The sequence below is a fragment of the Varanus komodoensis genome, unplaced genomic scaffold (genome assembly GCF_004798865.1).
Source record: "Varanus komodoensis strain SLA01 unplaced genomic scaffold, ASM479886v1 scaffold27, whole genome shotgun sequence".
Lineage (NCBI taxonomy): Eukaryota > Metazoa > Chordata > Lepidosauria > Squamata > Varanidae > Varanus > Varanus komodoensis.
In genome coordinates this window covers 12,132,861-12,154,294 of record NW_025335701.1, presented here as the reverse complement: position 1 = coordinate 12,154,294, position 21,434 = coordinate 12,132,861, and the positions used below count along the sequence as shown (strand labels likewise).

At 61.5% G+C, this 21,434-nt stretch overlaps 1 protein-coding gene across 6 annotated transcripts in view; it reads right to left on the bottom strand.

Moving 5' to 3' along the window:
- Positions 1–1,526: 1,526 nt before the first annotated feature.
- Positions 1,527–21,434, bottom strand: part of VAC14 (VAC14 component of PIKFYVE complex) — a 32,080-nt gene continuing 12,172 nt past the window's right edge. For 4 of the 6 annotated variants that reach the window (XM_044434114.1, XM_044434116.1, XM_044434118.1 and 1 more), the window contains 7 exons: positions 18,589–18,739; positions 16,675–16,807; positions 5,874–6,048; positions 5,544–5,662; positions 4,699–4,778; positions 4,009–4,159; positions 1,527–2,373 (listed from right to left, as the gene is read on the bottom strand). In XM_044434114.1, coding sequence (XP_044290049.1) covers positions 2,109–2,373; positions 4,009–4,159; positions 4,699–4,778; positions 5,544–5,662; positions 5,874–6,048; positions 16,675–16,807; positions 18,589–18,739 — 1,074 coding nt within the window. In that variant the 3' untranslated portion in view covers positions 1,527–2,108. The remainder of the gene's footprint in view (positions 2,374–4,008; positions 4,160–4,698; positions 4,779–5,543; positions 5,663–5,873; positions 6,049–16,674; positions 16,808–18,588; positions 18,740–21,434) is intronic. The other 2 variants (XM_044434115.1, XM_044434117.1) reach the window with 2 other exon arrangements.

The following is a 21,434-nucleotide window of genomic DNA, read 5'->3' as shown; positions in this document are numbered from 1 at the left end:
GCGCGGGCTGCGGCCCTCGGCCGGGCGTCCTCGGGGCGGGCGCGGCCTGCCGCGGCCTCGGATCCCGCAGCCCCCGCGGCCGCGGAGGGGCGCCCTCCTCGACGGCTGCCGGGCCGTGGCCTGCCGGCCTCCCGCTCTCGGGCTGGCAAGTGCCGCAGGTGCTGCGCGGCTCGCGAAGGGCGGCGGGAGGTGCCGCTGCGCCCCTTCCGTGGGGCCCGCGGGTGGGCAGGGCGCTCGAGACCCGCGGGCACTGCTTGGCACTGGGTGGCCGAGCGAAGGGCGCTGCCGCTGGCTCGACGCAGGCCTCCCGGGAGGGTAGAGGCAGCTCCGGTGGCTGCGGCAGCCGGAGAGCCCCGGGGAACGGGCCTGGCCCTCGGCGCGGTGTTGGCATCAGGGCCTGCGGCCGGCAGCTGCCCCGCGAGGCGGCGGCGAGGATGCGGGTCTTGAAAGCAAACGCGTCGTTTCCCTCTGCTCGTGGAGTTGCGATTTGTGCATGCAACGCTTCTGCTGGGAGGGAAGGCCTGCTCTTGCCCCCGAATGCGGGGGCGCGTTACTGGCAGCCGGGACAGCCAGCCGCAAAGCCCACGGCCCGTCCCCCCACCCCCCGTGGCTGTGGAGCCTCCGCGTGGTCTCTTGGCGGGGGAGCACGCTTGCAATGCAGGAGACTCGTAAGGGGGCACGGGTGGCAATTCGGAATTGTGGGAAAGGAAGGGAGCCCTCGAGTCTAAGCCCTGCTCTGAGTGGACTGCAGCTCCCAGCAGCCTGGGCACAAAGACCCCCAGCAACAGGGAGCTGCCCCCTCCCTGGGCAGGTGGCTCCAGTTGGTCGAACTGGTTTGAGTTTAGGAAGATTTTTCTCAGGTTCAGCCTCAATCTATGGCATGCCCCCTCAGCCGTCCCTTCTCCAGGCTCAACATGCCCAGCTCTTCCTGCCCTTCCTCACGCGATTCATTTCAACAGCCCTGAAGTGCTTTGTTGCTTGTCTCTGAAGGTGTCCCAATTTATCCAAGTGTTTCTTAAAGTGTGGTGTTTGGAAGTGGGCACAAGAGGAGGCCCAACCAGGACAGAGAACACCCCCTCCCAATTTAAAAGCAACACTCCAGTGGGTGATGCCCTCTGTGCCGCCACATTGCGCTGCTGGCTCATGTGCAGAGTGGGATCGACGACCACTTCCAGGATCTTTTCCACGGGGACTCCTGCCAGGCCACGCACCCCAGCTGGCACAGTGCCTTGCAGCTCTCTCGAGGACCCGGCAGTCTCCGTCCCATGTCATGGTTGTGCTTCTGAGCTATTGAGTCCACTTAGGGCATTGCTCTTTCTTCGAGGGTACTGACTCCCCTGTCCAGTGCGATACCACCTGCGAGCTTGCTCATCCTCCTGCTTCTCCCTTCCTCTGAGCAGGGGAGCCCAGGGCCAAGCCACACAGCGCCCTGCTTGCTGCGCCTGCCGAGGCGGGGATGTGTCCAAAGTGCAAGAGCCGCAGGTCTGCCGCTGAACGGTGGGGAGGAGTAAAGAGAGATGCTTTCCTGAGTGTTTTGCCGTCATCATTTATTCCACAAGGGGCATTTTACAATCGTACAAAGATTTCAGGCTACAAGCCCAACAGGTCTAGAGATCTTATATACATACACACAGAGATTAGCTGTAAGTTAAGGCTGTGCAATCCGTACACATGATTCGGGGAGGGGGGAGGCTGATTCATTCCTGCTCGCTCGCTCGCTCGCTCACTCTCTCACACACACACCCTGACAGACTGGAGTGCAAGCCCTGAAGGATGGGGGGGGCGAGGGGGGAAGAGTCCCTGCAGGCCAGAAGAAGTGGGAGGAGAGGCCAGCAAAGGCCTCCGGCACACCTGCTGCCCCCTCAGCCGTCGCAAGAGGCTTTGGCCATCAGGTGACGGCGGCAAGGGGGAACAGGGCAGGAGTGCCTTGTGTCTGCCCCGCCCTTGTGGGCAAACTTGATCCAGGGAACGAGGCAGGAGTCCCGGCAGGGCCAAGAGCTGCTGCCAGTCCCTGGCCCAGTTCTCCACGGCTGCGTGGGGCGGCAGGGCCACCCGGCAGCTGCCCTCCCCCCAACGGCCAGCTGGGCGCTCCAGCTCCGGGAGCGCCCTCAGGGGATGCCCCTCCGGTCCAGGGGCTCGCTCCGGGCAGCTCGCTGGTGCCGCACCTGCAGGTGCTTGTTCTGCACTTTCTCAAAGTGTTGCAGCAGTTCCGCGTAGTCGATGGCTGGGGCCGCTGCCACCTTCTCCGACACCACACGGCGCCTGGAGTCGTCCCTGGGGAGAAGGGGCAAGGCGTCGGGCGGGTGTTGCCGGGCCCCATCCTGGGTGGGGGCTCCGAGGCTGGCATCTCGCACCTCTCCTCTCACTGGGCGGCTATGGGAAACGCGCACCAGAAAGCTCAGAGGTGCGGAGGAGTGGAAGGGGCCGGCCTCCGGAGGGCGGCAGCCCCTGATCCCGCCTGCCAGTGACGCTTTCTGAGTGTGCCTGGCTCCCGTTATGGATTGGCCCCAGCTCAAGCCCCCCTTCCTCTGAACTTGCCCTGCTGAGTACCATGTTTTGCGTGAACCAGAATTCCCAAAACCAAGTGAACAGATGTGGTTGGACTGGTCAAATTCAAAGAACTTCCTGCTTCTAACCTTAGTGTGTGTGCAAAGCACACACGGGCTCAGCATTCCAAAACGATGTGAGAAGGAAGATGAAGCCAGTAAGCTCCCTTTGAAGAAGCCAAGCCAGAGGAACACAGCCCTCCGGAGCAGCAGGCACTGGCCTGAGCAGAGCTCGGGCCCCGGGCGCCTTCCCTCAGCCAAAGGCGGCGCCTCCACCCAGTGCCTTGCGAAGGCCTCTTCCCAGCGGAGACGTGGACTGCCGTGCTGGAAGTGCCCGGCCCTTGGCAGCCGGCAGAACAGCGCACACCGAGTGGCTTTCTAGAGTGCCGGAAAGCTGCGAGCAGAGCCAGACATTGCGCAAGGCAAAAGGCTTGCAAAATGTGCCTGCCCAGGCGGTGGGGGCTCGGCCTGGCCCACTGCAGGAGAGGGGCCCGGCTTGCTGGACCAGGGCCCCGGGCTGGGGGGGAGGAGTGGGCGGGGGCTGGGCCTGGGCCCCCACAGCAACAGTCCGATCCCCACAAGCATCCCGATGCCCCGAGGACTGCCTTTGGGGGTGGCGATGTGTGGGACACGCCCAAGGGCAACCCCGCCACCCCCCGGCCCGCCCGCCCACCTTGTGCATAGAGGTGCGTGCCCTAGTGCAGGGCGAAGCGTGGGCATACTGCTGTGGGAGGGCTGGCGGACTCTGCAGCCCAAGCGCCTCAGCTGTGGGTGCACACAGCCAGGCCGCCCCGCCGCCCCCAGGAGCCTCGGGCAGGATCTGCCCAGGCCACTGGTACAGCCGGGCGGAAAGGCAGCCATCGCCAGCTCCGGCAGCAGCGAATCCCCGCCTCTCGAGGCTGGGCCAGGCGCACGGTGGCGACCAGCAGCGGCTTCTCCCGCCTGCGGTTTGCGCAGCTGCCAAGGAGACCTTGGAGACCAAGGAGACCTGCCTCCCCCTCCCCTCCCGGCTCCGCTTGTTTCCATGGCGATACCACAAGGGAAATTTTCCATCCCAGATGCCAAAATGCCTGTGGAGGAGGCAGGGCCCTCCGAGGTGACCAAATATAGTCAAGAGGCCAGCGTCCTTGGGGGAGCGGGGCCAGAGGGCGCCCCGAGACCCACCGCCCGGCCGCCCTTTAGGGAGCCCGGGGAGCACTGCCGCGGCTGCCCTGGGGCTGCCTCCTGGGCCGTGCGGCGGGCCTGCCGACCGGGCTGCTGCGGAGGACCCCTGGGTGGGGCCCTGCTGCCCCCCGGGCGGCCAGCCTTGGAGGCAGGACAGGCTCGGCCGAGCGCCCCCATCCCACGGGCAGGAGCCACCTCCCCCACCCCAAGGCAAGGCTCTGGGCAGCCCGGGCCCTGCCCTCGCCTGGGCCCCACCCACGCCGGCTCGGGGCCGCGGGGGCCGAGGCGCCCCACTTACGTGGCCTGCATGAGCTCCGGGTTGGGCACGCACTGCAGCCGGTGGGAGAGGAGCTGGAAGGCGCTGCTCTGCGGCAGGAGCATCAGCAGCCCGTAGAGGGCCTTGAGCAGGTACGGGTGGCCCTTCACATCCAGCAGCTGCAGGCGCAGGTCTGCGGGCAGAGCGGGGCGGGTCAGTGGGGCCGGAGGCAGGCACGGTCCCTCGGCGCTCTTCCCGGGGCACGCCGGGGGTGGGCTGGGTGGCTGCCCCCAGCTACGTGCCCAGCCTTGGGCAGAGGGAGGGCGGTCCGGCTCCCCACAGGAAGGTCACTGCCCGGGTCTGTCGTGGAGCCCACCCACCCACCCACCCACCCACGGCTGCTCCAAGGGGCAGGAAGGCCAGGCCAGGCCGGGCCCGCACGGTGCCCCGCGAGCCACACGCAGCCCTTCCCACGCACGTGGCCGGCCTGCCCCGGCACCCGGCCCCTTCCCCGCAAGGCCGCTGCGGGCCCAAAAGGGACGAGCCCCCCAGGGGCTTCCCCGAGAGGGCTCACCCCTTCTGCTCCGTTTGCTTGGGCCCGGTCCCCGTGCCGGGGGAGGGCCGTGTCCCGGGCTAGCACATGCAGCGCGACACGGCCCCCCCGCCAGGCAAGCTCGTCGCCCCCCGCACACGCTTCCGCAGCTGGGAAAGCTGGAGCAGGAGACGGCTTACATGTGAAAATTGGGCACTCGATCAGCTGGACCAGCTTGTCGACCTCAATCAGGAAATCGACGGTGAGCTCGAGGTCACTGCTGGGCTCTGCAGTCAAGGAAATGGGCCTGCCTGCCTGCCAGCCACGCCAGTCCTCCGGCCTCCTCCAGCTGGTGCTCCCCGGCCACTCGAAAAGACCCGGAAGGGTTGCTGTGTCACCTCCTGCCTTCTCTGGTCCCAGGGCTGTGGCAAGCAAGGGTGCGCCACCCCAAGCCCTGGGGGGCCAGGCTGGGTGTGTGGACAGGGCTACTCCGGGAAGCAGGACAGGGTTCCCAGGAGGGCCCGTCCCCTGGCAAAGGGGCCCTTGGGGGCCCGGTCAGCCCCCAGGGCTCCCCTGTGGCTACTGCTCCAAGGCGAAGCGCTCTGACTGCGGCCACGGCCTGGGTGACCACCCTGCTTGCGGGCCGCCAGAGAAACATTGAAACGGCTCCGCTCACAGCATGTCATCTTCCTACCCGGTCGGAAAACCAGAGCCCAGGTGTGTCCAGCCGTGAGCAGGTCCACTGTTAATGTGGGGGATTTGTCATGGATTGTGAGGTCCCTCCAGTCAACCACCCAGGGCCCCACAACAGCCGGGTGCGGGGGGTACACAGTTGGCCCGGGCCTGTGGACTCTTCCCATGGCCTCGTCCAGGAGATGCCCTCAGACCTTGCCTTCCCCGCGCAGTCTGGGGAGCAGCCCGGGCCCCGCTGCCTGGCGCAGAAGGGGCTCTGGGTGGGGAAGGCAGTCTCTGCGCCCTGCTGAGGAAAGCGTCCGCGTCCCCAGGGCCCCCCAAAACCCCCGCCCACCCCCGGGCCAAAGGATACAACTTCTGGATGAGGTCATAGGCGTGCTTGTAGTTCTGCGTCAGGAAGCAGAGGGAGACGGTCGTGACGGGGTTGTGGCACCAGGAGCGGTAGAGACAGCAGAAGAGCTCCAGGCTTTCCTGCGGAGGGCGAGGCGTGTCAGGCCAGCCCATCTGCACCGGGAGTGGGACCCACGAGCTGGCCGGAACGGGCAGCGGGCCCTCCCCTGCAGCCACGTGGGGCCGGACACACGGGGCCTCGGAGCAGGGCCCCTCTGCCAGATCTGGCCCCTCCTCGGGTTGTGGCTCTCACGCTCCACAAGCGGCAGGAGCATCCCGCCTCCCCACCCACCGGCGTCCGGAGGTCCTTGAGCTGGTTCCGCAGCTGGAAGAGTTCGGAGGACGTCAGCAGGATGGTGTTGAGCGTGTGCACCATGGAGGCCGCAAACCGGAGGTCCTCCTCGCGCAGCAGGATGTCTGCCATGGAGTGGAAGATGTTCTCTGCGTTCAGGAGCAGACAGAGCTGCCTGCAGGGCACGAAGCAAGGAGGTCTCGGGGCACGGCTTGAACCTGTCGGCAAGCTCTCCCCCAGTGCACCTCCACCCCAGGAGCACATTCCTTGCTCCCCCGCAGCCAGCCTGGGCCAGGGGCTCTTCTTCTGGCTGCAGGTGCACCGCTTTCCCCCAGGGGCCACAAGGGAGCCCCCTGCTGGCGGACGACTCAGCCTCCAAAGGGCCTCGCCGCCCCTGTGAAGCGCTCCCTCCGCGGACTGGGAGGCCTCAGGGCCATTTCCTCAGCCTTCCATCAGCCACGTGCATTCGAAGCCGTCACTCCCACCACCTCTGGCCCTCACGGCGAGAGCCACGACTGTCTTGGCAGGGAGGCAGGCGAGCGAGCGAGCGAGCGAACAAGCAGACAGCATCACGCCTGGCACCCTGGGCGTGCTGCGGAGAGGGAGGTATACCTTCAGGTGAGGGGGTCCTGGGGGGCGGGCGGGGCGGGGAAGGCAGAGGCAGCCTCCCGGTTCTCAAGAGGTTTGGAATCCCTGGACTCAAAACCTTGCCTGGAGAGTATCCCAAGGCCATGGGGGCGCCTGGGGAAGCAGCAGCCCCCCAGCAGCTCTCCGGAGCCTCCCTCTTGCCTCCTGCCATTCCAGGGAGGCTGCCTGAGCCCGAGCCCAGGGCTGCTGCCCAGCCGGCCTGGCGCCACAGATCTGCGCATTCAGAGGACATGGGAGCCAGATCCACCCTACCGTCCCCCTGAGCAAGACAGGGCCACGCTTCTCCTCCAGCCCTTCGAAAGACTCCCAGCTTGGCCTTGACCTCTTTCCACAACAGCAGCCTAACAAAAGGCTTCTCCTCAAGCTGGAGAGCAGCCATCTAATTAGTCCCACGCTGACTATGCAGAGCCACTTCCCCCACAAGCCCCAGCGCTCCTTGGGACCGGCCTGTCTGAGGTCCCCTGCTTGGGGCCTGGCCGGGCAGCTGCTCACAGAGCCAGCCTGGGGGCACCCCACTTCTCCAGACGCTTCCGCTGCATGACTGCACCCTGGGGCCCACGCCAGTGCCCAGCCCAGCCCAGCCCAGCGGTGCCCGGGGGGGGGGCAGGAGGGCAGGAGGGCTCAGGCACGGTGCCCTGGAGACTGTTGCTGCAGGAACAGCCTCGCACTCTGAAGAAGGCAACATGGTGAAAAGGCCAGTGGGCAGAGAGCTGCGAGGGACCCCACAGTGGAGCGGGCTGTGCAGGAGACCCCAGCTGGCTCTCGGGCTGGGCCAGGCCCACAGACTCATTGGCAAGGGACTGCTGCCCTCCCGATTTCCAGGGGGCCAAACTACAGGCCACACTTTACTCCCTGCTTGCTTCTGCTCTCCCAGGAAAACTTTCATTTGCAACCGCAGGTGCAGAAGTGAGGAGGAGGCCGGGCTCATCCTGAGCACTGCGGGGACCCCAGGAGAGCATCGGCTAAGAAGAGACGACGGTCCTCCTTACCGGGGTTTGTGTGATGCTTCCAGCCAGGCACGGGGCAGAAATGGGGCCCACAAGCGCCGGGCAAGAGGCCTGCAGGCCCATGAGGCCACAGTCCTCGGCAGCTGCAGCCCCCGACGTCATGTGGAGAGGCATAATGCTCCACGCTGAATTATACTGGGCATTCTGGAAGGAGCCGTCTAAGACTCCTCTGAAACCTTCATGCAGAGTGACTGGCTTCCCATCCAGCAGTACTGGATCGAGTCAGGTCCGAGTTTTTCTGCCCATGTGTGGGTTATTTTGAAAAGTGCTCCTTGCTTTTGGAGCCAGCAGTAAAGACCAAGGCTAGAAAGAGCAACATCGGTTGGAAATCTTCCTAGAAAGAGCAGCAGGAGCAAGTCAGACACTGGGAAGAAGGAATGAGGAGAGAGCGAGCAGAGAGAGCATCCCCCCACACCATGACGCTCCAGGGGAAGGGGGATGCCCAGCCCCCTCGGCCAGGGAGGAGGAGCCCACTGCCAGAAATAGAAGCTCTGACATTTCACTGGCTCACACCTTTCTCCCATCCTGCAGAAGCCTGAAAGGAAACAGTCTGCAAACAGCAGATCTGGATTCGATTAGCTGGAGATGGTGGTGCAGTTTTGCTTGGCTGGGCTTTTCATTTTGGCTTTGGTGGCCCTGGGAAATCTAAAAACAGCTCGCATGGAAGGAACGTCGCCTAGATGCCACCACAAGGCCTGGGCCCTGCAGACACGCCCAGGCAGCTGTGCTCGGCTCCTTCTGGCCTGCCCGCCAGTTCCCAGACCTGGACTGGAAGGGGGGCGAGCTCAAGAGGCCGCCTCTGGCCCTCCAGGGCAAGGCTGCTGCCTGTGGTGGGCTGAGAGCGCACTGGGCTTCGCTCCCGGGCCAGAACGGGGGGAGCAGTTTGTGGACAGAAGCAGAAGGGCTCTTCCTTCCCTTGTTCCGCACAGCCAGCCCCGGGAAGTGGCTGGCGAGCAGCTCCATTTGTGCAGCCAGGCAAAGGGGCTGCTCTCGGCCATCTCCAAAGTCTGGGGGTCTTGCCTGGGTGACGTCAGGCCTTGAGTGGCAGCGGTCGCCCCTGCTCGAGCAGTGGGCCAAGGTGGCTCCAGCGGACTTCGCGGGGCTGGGCTGACGCAGGCAGGCCCACGGGGAGCCTCCTCCCCGGTTCTCCCATGCATGGGGCTGCGAGGCTCTGGGGAAGCAGCCCCCCAGAGGCGCCTGGCAGCTGGCAGATCCAGCCAATGCGCCCAGTCCTGCCTCAGAGACCCCTTCTCTGCAGCTCCGTGCGCATGAAGGGGCCGCAGACCCCGCGAGTGTTATGGGCACCCTCCCATCTGGGGTGGGGGAGCCACACAGCTTTTCAGAACTCCAAGCATACACTTACAAGCACAAGGCCTAAAGAGGAAGACTAGTCCAGCAGGCAATTCAGGGCCTCCCAAGTGTTTTGGACTACAACTCCCATCATCTTGACCAGGGGCCATGCCAAGGCTGATGGAAATAATAGCCCAAAGCATCCAGAGGGCACCAAAGCGACTTTCCCGCAGCCCACGGCCTGGTCATGCAGAAGGATCTCAGCGAGCCGGCCCAACCCTCCGGGGCTATTTCTGGGGGAGGGGGCAGGCTGCTCAGCCCAAGGCCACAGTGCTAAGGCCGCCGATACGGCCAGCATTTGTTCCCCAAAGCATTTCTTCCAGCCTGGAATGCTGCCAGCCTTCCTGACTATCGACCATGCTAGCTGGGGCTGACGGGAGCTACTGGAAAGCTGGAGGAAATGCGGTTGGAGGTTGCTCCAAAGAGTCACAGAAATCAGAGGCAGACCGAGACCGCAGATAGAACCAAAAGCTTCCCAGCTCCGGTGTTACGGACGGGGGGTGCGTGGCCCTCCAAAGGTTGCTTCCCCCATCACTCACCACCATCTCAGATGCTGTGAGTCCACCTTTGGGGGAAGATCTGAGCACATCCGCAGAGACTTTAGAGCAAATGTGGCAAATTACTGCTTCTGCATTGTGCCAATTTGAATTACTAAATGCAAAGTACAAGGAATCAATCAGCAAAACCACTGAATTAGCTAGCTCCCTTAGCGTGCAACCCGGGGCATCTTTAAAGGGAAAACTGCTGGAGTGTTCGGAGCATTTCAGGACTTCTGTCTGTCTAAATATGTACAGGGCTGTGCTCCCAGCAATTTTTTAAAGGATTACAGTGAATTATGCACTCACACAGCCACGGAACCTGGAAAAAGGCACTAGAACCTATATTAAGAGGCGAGTTTCCTAGCACAGAATGGTAGCAAAGGACAGTGTGCTTTTCAAAAGGCAAATTTAAATTTAAACAATTTTCATTGTTGCAACTTGCCTAAAGAGCTTCAGCTACGGGATGGTCTAGAAATGAAATGATGATGTTGTTAAACTGAGCCTCACAAATATGGTTTGCAGATCCCAGGGCAACCCAGTCCATGTCTACTGAGATACACTAAATTTATGGGGACTTTCAGAGGAGGCAGCCCGAGTAGGTGGGAAACCTGGCGCTCACAGCATATCTCCCATCATCGAAACAGACTGCAGAACATTTTCAGACAAGTTATAAGATGCAAAGCAACACTGCTTTACAGGTGTGCACAGAGGAAGCATGACACAGGAAAGACCGGCCCCTCAGTTCTTGCCTTGGCTATTTTTTCCTACTGAAAAAGGGGTTTTCGCAGCAGAGTCAGTTTGTGCCAGTGGCCCAAAATGTGCCATGCCCAGGCAAAGCAGATACAACTCTAACATCGAACTATTCTTATATTACAGTTATTCCTCACTTCTCTTCCTCTTAAAAGGAGTCCAAGGTGGCGCATAAGGCTCAGCTCCTCTCCATGTCGTTCCTGCGCCCCCGAGGCAGGCTAGGTTAAGCGCTTCTCAAAGTCTCAAAGCAGCCCAAAGTCACCTCGCAAGCTTCATTTATTTATTTTTATGTATTTAGAATATTTATATGCCATCCTGTCGTGAAGGCCTCAGAACGGCTTACATAAATAAAATAATATAAAACAAAATACAAATGAATTACAGATCCACCCTGGCTGCAGTTAAAAACATATATAAACCAATGTTAAAAGTTATTAAAATATTGTTGGAATAAAAAGGTCTTAACCTGGCACTGAAAAACAAATAACGACGGCGCCAGGTGGACCTCTCTGGGGAGCGCATTCCATAGACGGGGCACCACCACAGAGAAAGCCCTCCCCCGGGTACTCACCCTCCTAGTATCTTTCAAAGAGGGTTCCCAGAGGAAGGCCTCTGCTGCCGATCTCAGGGGGCGGGAGGGCAAACAGGGAAGAAGGCGCTCCTTTAGGTATCCAGGTCCCAAGCCATTAAGGGCTTTATAGGTAATAACCAGCACCTTGAATTGAGCCCAGACTTTGATGGGAAGCCAGTGAAGCTGGTAGAGGACTGGGGTTATATGAGAGTAACGCCCAGTCCCCGTCAGCAACCTGGCTGCTCTATTTTGCACCATCTGAAGTATCCGGACCATGTTCAAGGGCAGCCCCACGTAGAGCGCGTTACAGAAATCCAACCGGGAAGTAACCAATGCATGCGTCACTGTCGCTAGGCAGTCGTCCTCCAGGTGGGGACGCAGCTGATGGATTAGCTGAAGCTGGAGGAAAGCTGGAAGTTGTAGTCCAGCACAGCCAGGGGACTCCAGGATGGGGAAGGCCATGCTGCCTTTACGGAACAAACAACGTCTCTTTTATTCCACCACTAGCTAACACTTAGCAGTTGCGATGTCCTCCTTTAAGCTGAAGATGGTTTTTGACTGGTGCCACAGTTTTGCTTTTTTAACGCAGACACGCACGTCTGACGCTTTGAAAGAAAAGCTGGGCTAAAAGATGCTAAAATCAAAAAGTCAGAAGTCAACTGATGCCCAGGTGAGACACAGACAAGCAACAGGGAAATGTTATGACATCCACTACCCAGAGGACTACCTCAACAGTGGCAGAGGAGACGGGGGCTAGGAGGGCTACTGTGTAAGGGGATGGGCGGCCTGGCATGAGCCCGAACATTCCTGCTGCGCCACAAAAGGTGGCCCAAAGCGCCACAGCTCCTCGGCACCAGAGGCACAGCCCTGGCCCTCTGCATCTGGGACTTGTCTCGCCTCCCCCCAGCTGCTTCTGCCATTCTTGGAGGCAGGAGGGCTTTTGAAATCTCCATTCAAAGGGGGTTAATCAGCGGCAGCTTCTGCCAGGCTCTTGTCAGAGACGCGGGTGCTCCTTCCAGGCTGACAGCTGCAGCCTTATTTCCCAGGCTGCGCAAGCGCCTTCTTTCACCCCACTCCATTTCTTCATCAGAAATGCAATAAACGAGGACTCCCTGGGAGGGTGAACGAGAAGCCTAATAACTGCCGAAGCCGGTTTTCAAGAATGCGCGGCCAGATTGCTCTCCTCTCCCTCGCAGAGCCCACACAGGATGCGAGCGCCATTTGCAAAAGCGTGTCTTGACGCTTACATTTATGCCAGTGAAGCTCACAGGCCTGTACCTTCCTTCCTTCCACCTTCCTTCTGTGAAGCTCCAGGCAGCTCACCCGCTCATGTGCCCCACTTGCTCTGCGCAGCCCTGTGAGCCAGGCCGGGTGCAGAGCCAAGCCTCATCCAAGGCTCGCCCAAGAGCGCCACGCTGGAGGGGGGCGTGAACCAGGCCCCCCCGATCCTCAGCCGAGACCCTCATGGCTTGCACTGGCTCTCACTCGCGCGGGGAGGCCAGAACCAAGGGCACAGCCCCAGCGTGCTGAGGCGATCCGGGGAACGCCTGCTGGCCCAGCAGCACCTAAGCAGCTTCCTGCACTGCAGGAGGTGGGGCTGGTTCAGGAGGAAGGGCCCCCCTGGGCTTCCCTGCAACAAGAGAGCTGCCATCAACAGGCAGCCCCTGTCCACACTTGGTGCCTGCAAACAGCCCTGAAGCATCTTCCTCCCAGTTTAAACCAAGCGCTGGTCTCTCCGTATCATCCAGACATGGAATCGAAGTTCCTACAAACAGGTTTCAGCTGGGCTCTTGGCAAGCACTTTGGAGAATTTGCCTACAGTTCTCAGGGAGCGGCAAACTAAGCAACCGACTCAGTTCGATTTTATGGCCTTGTCCAAGAAAGTCCCAGGAAAGAAAAAGCGCCTGCCCTTAACAGCCCCGCAAAAATGCCGCAGCAGCAAAAGGATACTGGATCACAGGACATGGAATAATCAGCTCAAGTTGCAACAACCCAGATTCAGGCAAGATGTCAGGAAATGGTCCCTCACGCTCAGAGCAACGCAGTTGTGAAACCAGCTGCCTGGAGAGGTGGTGGGCTCTCCCCCACTGGAGGCATTCATGGTGAAACTGGGCAGCCATCGGAGTGGGGTGGGGTAACTGGGAGCCCCTGCCACCGCAGGGGGTGGGCCTGATGGCCCCTCCCATCCATGCAAGATGGAGCACAACGATGGGCTGCACATGGCCGGCCTGTGCGCTCTGGCCCAGCACTAACTAACAACCCTGAGCTGCCACACTAAGTGCCATCACGAAGGCAAGCTGCGAGCCTGCAGATGCAGTGCTTAACGCCAGCCAATTACAGCCAATGAGCTCTGGGACCGAGCAAGAGCCATCCGTGTGCATTTTGAGAACATGCGCTTATTCATCCAGGAGGCTAATGGTTCCAAAGGACCCATTATGGTCTTGGGCATAACGATCGTTGGCCAGCAGGCGCCCTCCCCGTGGAATGGGCCGGCTGCTCCCCATCACGCGATCGTGCTCAGCCACACGGCTCCGCGCCGAGGCACCTCGTCCACCTCAGCTGCAGCACTGGCCACCCAGAGCCTACCTAGCTAGCCAGTGGCTATTCGTGGGGCAACGGCGGTGCTCCCGGTGCACTTCAGCGGAAGAACGGAGGAGCAGCCTTAAGCAGAGAGTTTGCAAGCAGGACACGGGTGCAACAGCTCCCTTCTGGTCATGCTCCCCAGTGGCTGGTCTACACAGGCACCCAAACGCTACGTAGTTTGGTGTTGTCGGCAAACTTGCCCTCTTCCTCATTCACTCAGAATTCCAGATCATTTATAAATATGTCAAAGGCACTGGTTCCAATTTGGATCCCTTTAGGACTCCACCATTTTATCACCCTCCATCACAAGAATCCCATTCGTTAAAGCACAGGCACGAGTCTTTGCTACTTTGCAGTGATGAGAGGAAAAGCACCCAGCTTTTCCATAATCACCTTATCCTCCTTTCATACTCCTTTAACTCGATTATCATCCAATAGTCCAACCCCTGGTGCTTTTCTGCCCCTCTCACAGTTTATTTAAAGAATTCTTCATTGTCAAACTCGACATTGTGAGTGATATGCCCCTCACAACACAAACCTAAAAAAATCCAGGATGCAGCCCAAAGAAGAACAGTCCTGAGGTAATTTCTCCCTTCTGAGCAGAGGAAACGCATTAAGGTAAAGAATCATTGGTAAAGATGTGAAATTACCCCAGAGGGCAGGGCACTGGTTCTGGATAAGCAGCCTCTCTGGATTTCACTGGAGACTTCCCTGTTTTGGTCAGGAACGGTCCCTAAGAAACTTCCTGAAAAAAATGTACTTTGAGGGCTGAGAGACAGAAAATATGCAGAACCCTTTGTTCTGTGCATTTATCCATTCCAACTTTATCCATATCTTTACTTATTTATCATATTTGTATGCTACCCCTTCAGCTATGGGGCAGCATACAAATGCAATAAACAAACAAAGAAATCAGCATATTTTGGGCTCCTGGCCAGCACAAGTCCCAGAGGGAATGCTGACTGATCTGTCCCACGGATAGACAACCAGGGAGCCTGGCTCCCCAAGGCCGCTGGGCTGCGCTTCCGCCATTCCTCACTACATACTCTGCCTAAGGTCTCATCCAAGTCTCCCTTTGGGCATCACCTCACCCCAGGTGGAAGACAGCAGGAGCACTCCTAGGGCATGAATCTGAAGTCTGGCTTTGCCCAAGGTCGCTTCCTCCCCCTGCTTTAATTCTGAGAACAGACTGGGCCAGACTGCAGGCCCTGTGGTCGGCCTGTGGTGATGCTCCCGGGGCGAGTATCACGGGTGGGACCCTTACCCGATGGGCTCCCTCTGGACTGGCTCTTTGAAGAAGCTGGGCTAATGCCCAGTGCGAAGGGCCACCAGGGGAGAAGCAGGCCGAGAAACTAGAGGAAGCTCAAAAGTCGGGATCCTGTGCTCCCGCTGGCCCCTGCCCCCAACCCTTCTGATGACCGTGCCTTGGGACCAGCCCGAGTGCAACGTCCCTTGTTGAAACCAGCCTCTCCAGAGCCCCTGTCACACTGCCGCTGCCACTGCCTCTGACTTGTGGGATCGCAGCCTCTCTGACCTTTCTCATTCGGAGAAGCCCATTCTGACAGTCTGCACAGACAGTCGGTGCCTGCCCATGGCCTAGTTTAAGCTCGGGATTCTGCCTCTGAAAGAACAAAGCTCATTTCCTCATTGTACTGTTCTGTCTGCAGGCTCTGGAGATTCTAATTGATTTATATGCTGGCAGTTCAATTACGATTGCGCGACCAAATTGCCTCCCCCAAAGTCACGAGAGCAGATTTTAAATCCTAGCTTGTGCAGAATACATCTTACATTGTTGAAGAAGCTTGTGTGTGTGTGCGAACCAGCGAGCTCTGCTTTGCCCAAGACACAGACCTGGGTTGCACCTCACAAGTTCAGAGGCTGGACCCACAATCCCTGCATCCAGCAAGCAGGAGCTGCCACCATGTTGTGCAAAGCAGGTCACCACCACCCGCGGTGAGAGGCCCCGACCTGACAGAACGCCGGCCCTGTGCTCACACGAGGCATCTCGCTTGTGCTCACAGGGGCACGGTCAGTGCGGAGAGCAGAAAGAGCTACGGCAGACCCTGCACTTGGCTCCCCAACAGCCTGAACGGCCTGACGACGAGAGGCACACAGAGAACAACAAGGGGCTCAAGGAACAAGCCAAGATATTGGCCAGAGACTAATTGGATGGGTTGAAGTCAAAGGCAGCAGACAAGCGCATTCATTCACGCACGGAACCTGCCGGCGGAGGAACGGGGCGGCCTTCACATTAATGCGCGGAAGGGCAGGCCCCTTGTCCCCCTTGCAATTAAACCGAATCAGCACGACGGCAACAGCAACGGAACGCACAATCGCCGCCAACCTGCATGCCAAAGAGGGACGATTCTTACATAAGCCCCGCGCTGGCGTCTCGCTCAGGACGACACACACAAGAGGGCTGGATTGGACCGTTGGCCTGGCCCAGAAACAGGGAGGGACGCTCTGTGCACGGACTGCACAGGCAAGAGGCAGTGTCCCCGGGCGGCGACATTCCGCAGTGCTCTCACTCCCTGAACCTTCTGAGGCACGTGCCCCTGAGCGGGCAGAGGCCTTTGCCGTGTTCCAGACTCCACATGAGCCTGTCAGATGCCACAAATGGCTTTTCCCAAGCATCTCCCAATAAACTGAGCCTCCGCAGCTGGAGTGGGCACCCTCCCCTCCCCTGGGGGGCCTCCTTTCATCGGAGGGAATCTGCTGAGGGAAGCGTGCTGGGTGGGAAGCGCCTCCCCCAGAAACACACAAGTGGGGCAGCCTCTCCCTGCATCCACCACCATCAGCACGCCACATGGCTTCTCTCAAGAACTGAGAGACACACACCCCTCTGCGCCACGGACACGCATTCCCACAACCCTCCCCAGCACATATATACATTCGCAGAAAGCTGCCCCGCCGCTCTGCTCAGTGGTTTCCCCCTCAAGCATAAGATCACTCCAGAAGGAAGGCTCCGTGGTCCATGGCAGCTCCTACGGCCAAAGACCTGCCGGGGAGGCCCTTTTCCAAACCACCTCTCCTTGGAGCGGCCTGCTTTGCAGGGCCGCAGCTACGTGCCCTCACCAAGCTCCGGCTTCCAAGGCCTCTGGGGGACTGCAGAGCACATCAAGAGAGGGCGGCAACCGCAGGCAGGAAGCCCTGGCGTGGCAGGCGTGCCGGGAGGAGGGGGGGGCACTCCACTGCACCGTACCAGGCGAGCGGCTCATGGGGGCTGAGACCAGAGCAGGAGGGGGCAGTCCCTCCCTGCCCCCGAGGCGTGTGCAGGCCGCCCAGCCTGCCCCCGGGGGCACAGAGCCAAAGCGGGGATCGCACTGGCACCGGAGAGCAGAGGCTTGCCTGACCTGATGATAAAGGCTCCTCGCATCTCCAGCAGCTTGCGGTCGCAACTGAACCTCTTCAGCAGGTTGATCATGAACTTGTAGAAGTAGGAGTTCATGGTGGGCGTTGACGGGGAGCACTCCATGCCCTTGGTCCCTGGAAGAGGGGCAAGGAGAAGCATCAGGAAGGGGCTGGCCTGAGCGGGCCACGGGAGGGGGTGCCAGGCCCACGGGAGGCCAGCATGGCTCCTTGCAAACGGCAGCAGCACCGCCGGCACACTCGGCTCAGTCTCCTCGCCCGGGGGCCACGCCTGCCGGCCCCCATGGGACAACAGCCCCTGGGTGGGGCCACGGTCTCTGGGCCCCTCACTGAACTGGCACAATGCCAGGCTCACCCGCTGACCTGCCCTGGGCAGGAAAGGCGGCCTGTCGCCACTGACAGGCCTGAGAGCTACCCCACGGAGGCCCTGGAGGACCGGCACTCTGGTCGGACAGCAGCTGCATGTGAGTCCACCACCGGGCCCCCGGGGGCCCCAGCCGCCCAGCACTCCGGAGGCACCCCCCCACACCCCGGCTGGCTCGTCCGGCATTTTGGCTTCTTTCTCCCTCAGCCACCCTTCAAGCAGCTTTTCCCCGACAACAGCTATCGCCTGTCTGGCGTCTCTGGGGGCACGCCACAGGCCGGGCAAGCCGCAAGAACTGCTGGGCTGCAGCGAGAAAGTTTCCCTGCCACGCAGCTCTTCTGCCCGGTCCCTGGCTGACACGCAGAAGGGCAGCTGAGGGCAGAAGTGTTGCTGATCTCATGGCCCCCTTCGTCCCCCTGAGGTGGTCCTGGGACAGGTGGGGGCACAGGTTAGGCTGCAGCCCCTCTGGCCCCTGGAGCTCCTAACGCAGGGCCCCCAAAGAGAGAGCAGCTGCTGAGGCTCTGCCCCCCACGGAGGCCAGACCGCTGCCAGGAAAAGCAGGACTGCTAAGTGAAACTTCATGTGCCGAAGCGGCTTTCCGGCGAGTTACTACAGGATGTTTTGTATTTCAGCTTTGTAAATGATATTGAGGGACACCACATGGGAAGACCAAAATAGACCAACTCCGAGAACAAACGCAGAACCGGCTGAGCCCCTCCCAGCTGCTCATCACAGCAGATGTGCACGCGCCAGTCTCCCACTCCACGGAAGCACAAGTGTGCCTCTGTCCGTGATGGCAGGAAGTGCGTGGACCTGGGCCCCACACGGCTCCACCCCAGCCAGCGCGCGCCACTGCCCAGCTGCAGCGGGCAAATGGAAGAGAGCCCACCCTCGGACTGGAGCGCCAAGGAAGCAGACTCCTGCCCCATGGCTGCCCTATTTGCCCCCAGTACAAACTGGGAACCAAATCCGTAAGCAGGAGGAGCACAGCAGGAGGCCTGGCAGACTGAGCACGGCAAGGACACACCCAGCCAGCTGGGTCCTGCCATGCCGCACAGCCGCCCGCTGCTGTGCCTGTTCCCAAAGGACAGGGCTGCCAGCCAGCTCCTGCTCCTTCTGGGACCCGAAGAGCCTGAACCACTGGGGGGACAGGCCCTGCTCCTGGGGGCTTGGCCTGGATTCACTCCCCCCCTCCCCCAACCAACAAAGCCCCAGATCCTTCGCCCAGGAAAAGCCACTGATATCGGGACACCCCTAGTCTCTCGACTGCAGCGTGCCAAGCCAAGGGGGCCCCCAGGATGCTGGCCTCCAGTGACGGCTGCCCCTGGGCTGCGAGAAGTGAGTGCCACAAGGCTCTTGGTTTCAGCGAGTCTGACCCAAATATTCTTTTATCTCCAGTCTGTCCCTGCAAACAGAAAGCCGGTTACAAGCGCTCGAGAATCAACAACAGCCAGAGGAGCTGGGAGCGGTGGGACCCCAGGGGTTGGGGCAGGCTGGCCTAGGAGGCCCACGGTCGTCAGGGGCGGGTGCCTACCAGATGCGCTGGCCTGGCCGGCCTTGCTTGGAGCAGGGATCGGCAGCTCCAGCTGCCCGGACCGCGCGCCATCCTGGGCCCCTCGGCCTTCCGTCTGGCCTGCTGGAGAGGAGGCAATCTCCGCCAATACCTCGAGGTCCTTGAGGATCACCTGAGGCAGGGAAAGAGGCCCATCAGGGAAGGCTGCTGGCAGGCGGAAGGGGACGGACCGGCAGGGTCCAAGGTGGCCCACGGAGCACCTGCATGCCACATGCCACGGTGCCCACCCGGCTGGGCCGGCCACCCCCCCCAAAAGGCGAGGCAAGTGGTGAGGCCAGGACGTCACAGCCGCGCCCTCCACCAGCCGTTCCCAGTAGCGCCTGCAAAGCATGGGAGCACAAAAAGGGACGGGAGGCCTCTCCGGGCCCCGCCTGCCCAGCCACGGGGGCCTCAATCGGCACCCTCCTCTAACAGCCACCTCCAAGGGAGTCCCGGACAGAGGCAACCGGGGGAGGGCTCTTCATGGAGGGCTCAACAGGAAGGGCAAGGATGAATTTCTGGCACGGCACGGCGCGGCTGTGGGGCAGGAGGGCGACTGCTCCAAATTAGCTGCGGTTCCGGGACTGGAGGCTGCTTTTGAGAATCCCGCAGGCTGCCCGGGACTTGGCGGCAGACAACCAACTGCCTGTCTCAGCGGCAGGGGCTGTGCAGGGCGCCTGTGGGCACGTACAGAACTGGGGGGGCCAGAGCAACAGAACCTGCCGCCATTGCCCGGGGGGAACTACGAAGATGGATGGGGGCAGCCTGCCAGGGACAGGCACTACAGGAACCCCCCCCACCCAGGCAGGACCCCCACGGGGGCCAATGGCAGCCCCCACCGCCCCGGAGGGGCTCTCTGGGGACAGGGCCGCGTGTCCCTCCACAGACCAGCTCCCAGGCCGCCTCTCCCGCACTCCCTTTGTGCAGGGAGAGCCACTGGCTGCTGGAGCGCACATGCCTCGTGTCGCCGTGGCGATGGGCCGGGCTCCAGGAAGGCCCATCCGCCAGGCCTGGCCAAGCAAGGGCACGGCAGAACTGCGGCGGGCTGAAGCCCGGGCAGGGGAGGGCTGGCGCCTGGTGACATGGCGCCCGCGAGGGGCTCCGGGCAGAGGGGGGTCGGCCACCCGAGGAGCTCTGGCCTGCGGCTCTCGCTGCTGTGGGACGCACCAGACAGCAGCAGGAGCACCGGCCAGGCGGCCACCCTGGGTCCCGCCATTCCACACCTTCCTCAGGCCCAGGAAAGTCGATTTCACTCCTTGCCAGCCCCAGGTGGCGTCTGAAGGGCCGCGTGGACGGGAAGAGGGCACGGACATGCGCGAAATGTACTGCATGCACGAGCGCAACGTTGTCCTCCAGCCCACCAAGCAGGGAGGCCCCTGCTCAATTCTGAGGTGTTTCACTTCGACCACACAGGCTGGAACGCTGCAACTAGGGCAGGTGGTTTCCCGCCCTTTGCCAAGCGCCCAAGACAGGGGATCCCGGGGAAAGGACTGCCTGCCATCCCACAAGAAACAGACCCCAAGCGGAGGTGCAAACAAGCCTTCCTGCGGGCAAGCAGCGCTTCCCCGGCCACACGTGCCTGGCCACCCTCCACGACTTCAGCTGCTCTGCAGATCTAGGTCAAGCAAATGAGCCACATGCTCTGGCGGAACCAGCATGGTGCTCGCGCCATGGCAAGCCCCCTCCGCTTGTGCACTCCCGCCGGGAGATCCTCACAAGAGCTGCGTGGCAACGCAAGGGGGCTCATGCGAGGGAGGCACTGGGCCGCCCCTCCACACGGGCACGGGCACCTTCGCGACTCTGCCCTGCCACGGGGACGGGGAGCAGGCTCCAGCCACACACGTCTGGCTGGCCAACCCACCTGGGGCAGCCAGCGGGCCGTCCTTTCCAGGGAGGCCTCGTCCCCCAGGGCTCTGCCCTTGTCCACCTCGGGCCTATGCCTGCTGTGCCCGAACCCACCTGGTCCTCCAGATGTCGCAAACTGAACTCCCATCAGCCTTGGCCAATGGGGCAACGGGGGCGTTGAGGCTGTGGGGAGGGTAGCCTGAAACAAGCTTTCCACAAAAAGCCTTTTCTGAGGAACGTGAACGATTCACTGCAGCCCAGCCTGGCAGGGGAGGCCCAGGAAAGAGAGGCGGCCCAGGCACTGGAACTCCGCCCACCCTGGAGCCCCAAAAGCACAACCCTCCCAGGCCCCCTAAAAATAGCCCCAAAGGAGCAAGCAGCCGCGATCTGCCGACATTCTCGAAGCAAAGCCTAAGCTTGCTGCCGGCACCTCGCTTCCCCCAAATCCCGAGGAGGGGCAGTCGCAACTGAGCCAAGCACAGAAGCAGCGGCTTGTCAGGGAGCCAGCGGCGGCTCACACCGCGCGGGACACGCAATGGAGCCCTGCCCCAGGAAGGACGAGAGCGTGCTTCGCCGCAGCCCGAAGGTCCCTCCGGCGGCCCCAAAAAGCAGCACAGGTCCTGCAGTGGGAGTGAGCCGAGTCACGCGAAGTTTGCCCACTGTTCTTTGTCACACAGCAAAGTCCCAAATCTCCTCTTTGGCAGCGGGAAGCCAGGACCCGGGGCAGTGCTGGGCTGCGGTCCAGCAAGGCACAAAGGAAAGCACACATGGACAAAGGCGGCCATTCAAGCGGGCCTTTGTTCAGCGTCACTGCAGGGGGATCCGCATCGCAAGGCAAAAGGCCCAGAGGACTGAGCACGAAGCCCCTTCCGCAGGAGCGGCTGCTGCAAGAGGCCCCAGGCTGCTGTGAGACGGGGAAGAGCCAGGCATGCCGGCCCGGCCCCGGAAAGGCCTGCGTGGGAAAGCCCCTCTCGCACCCACCC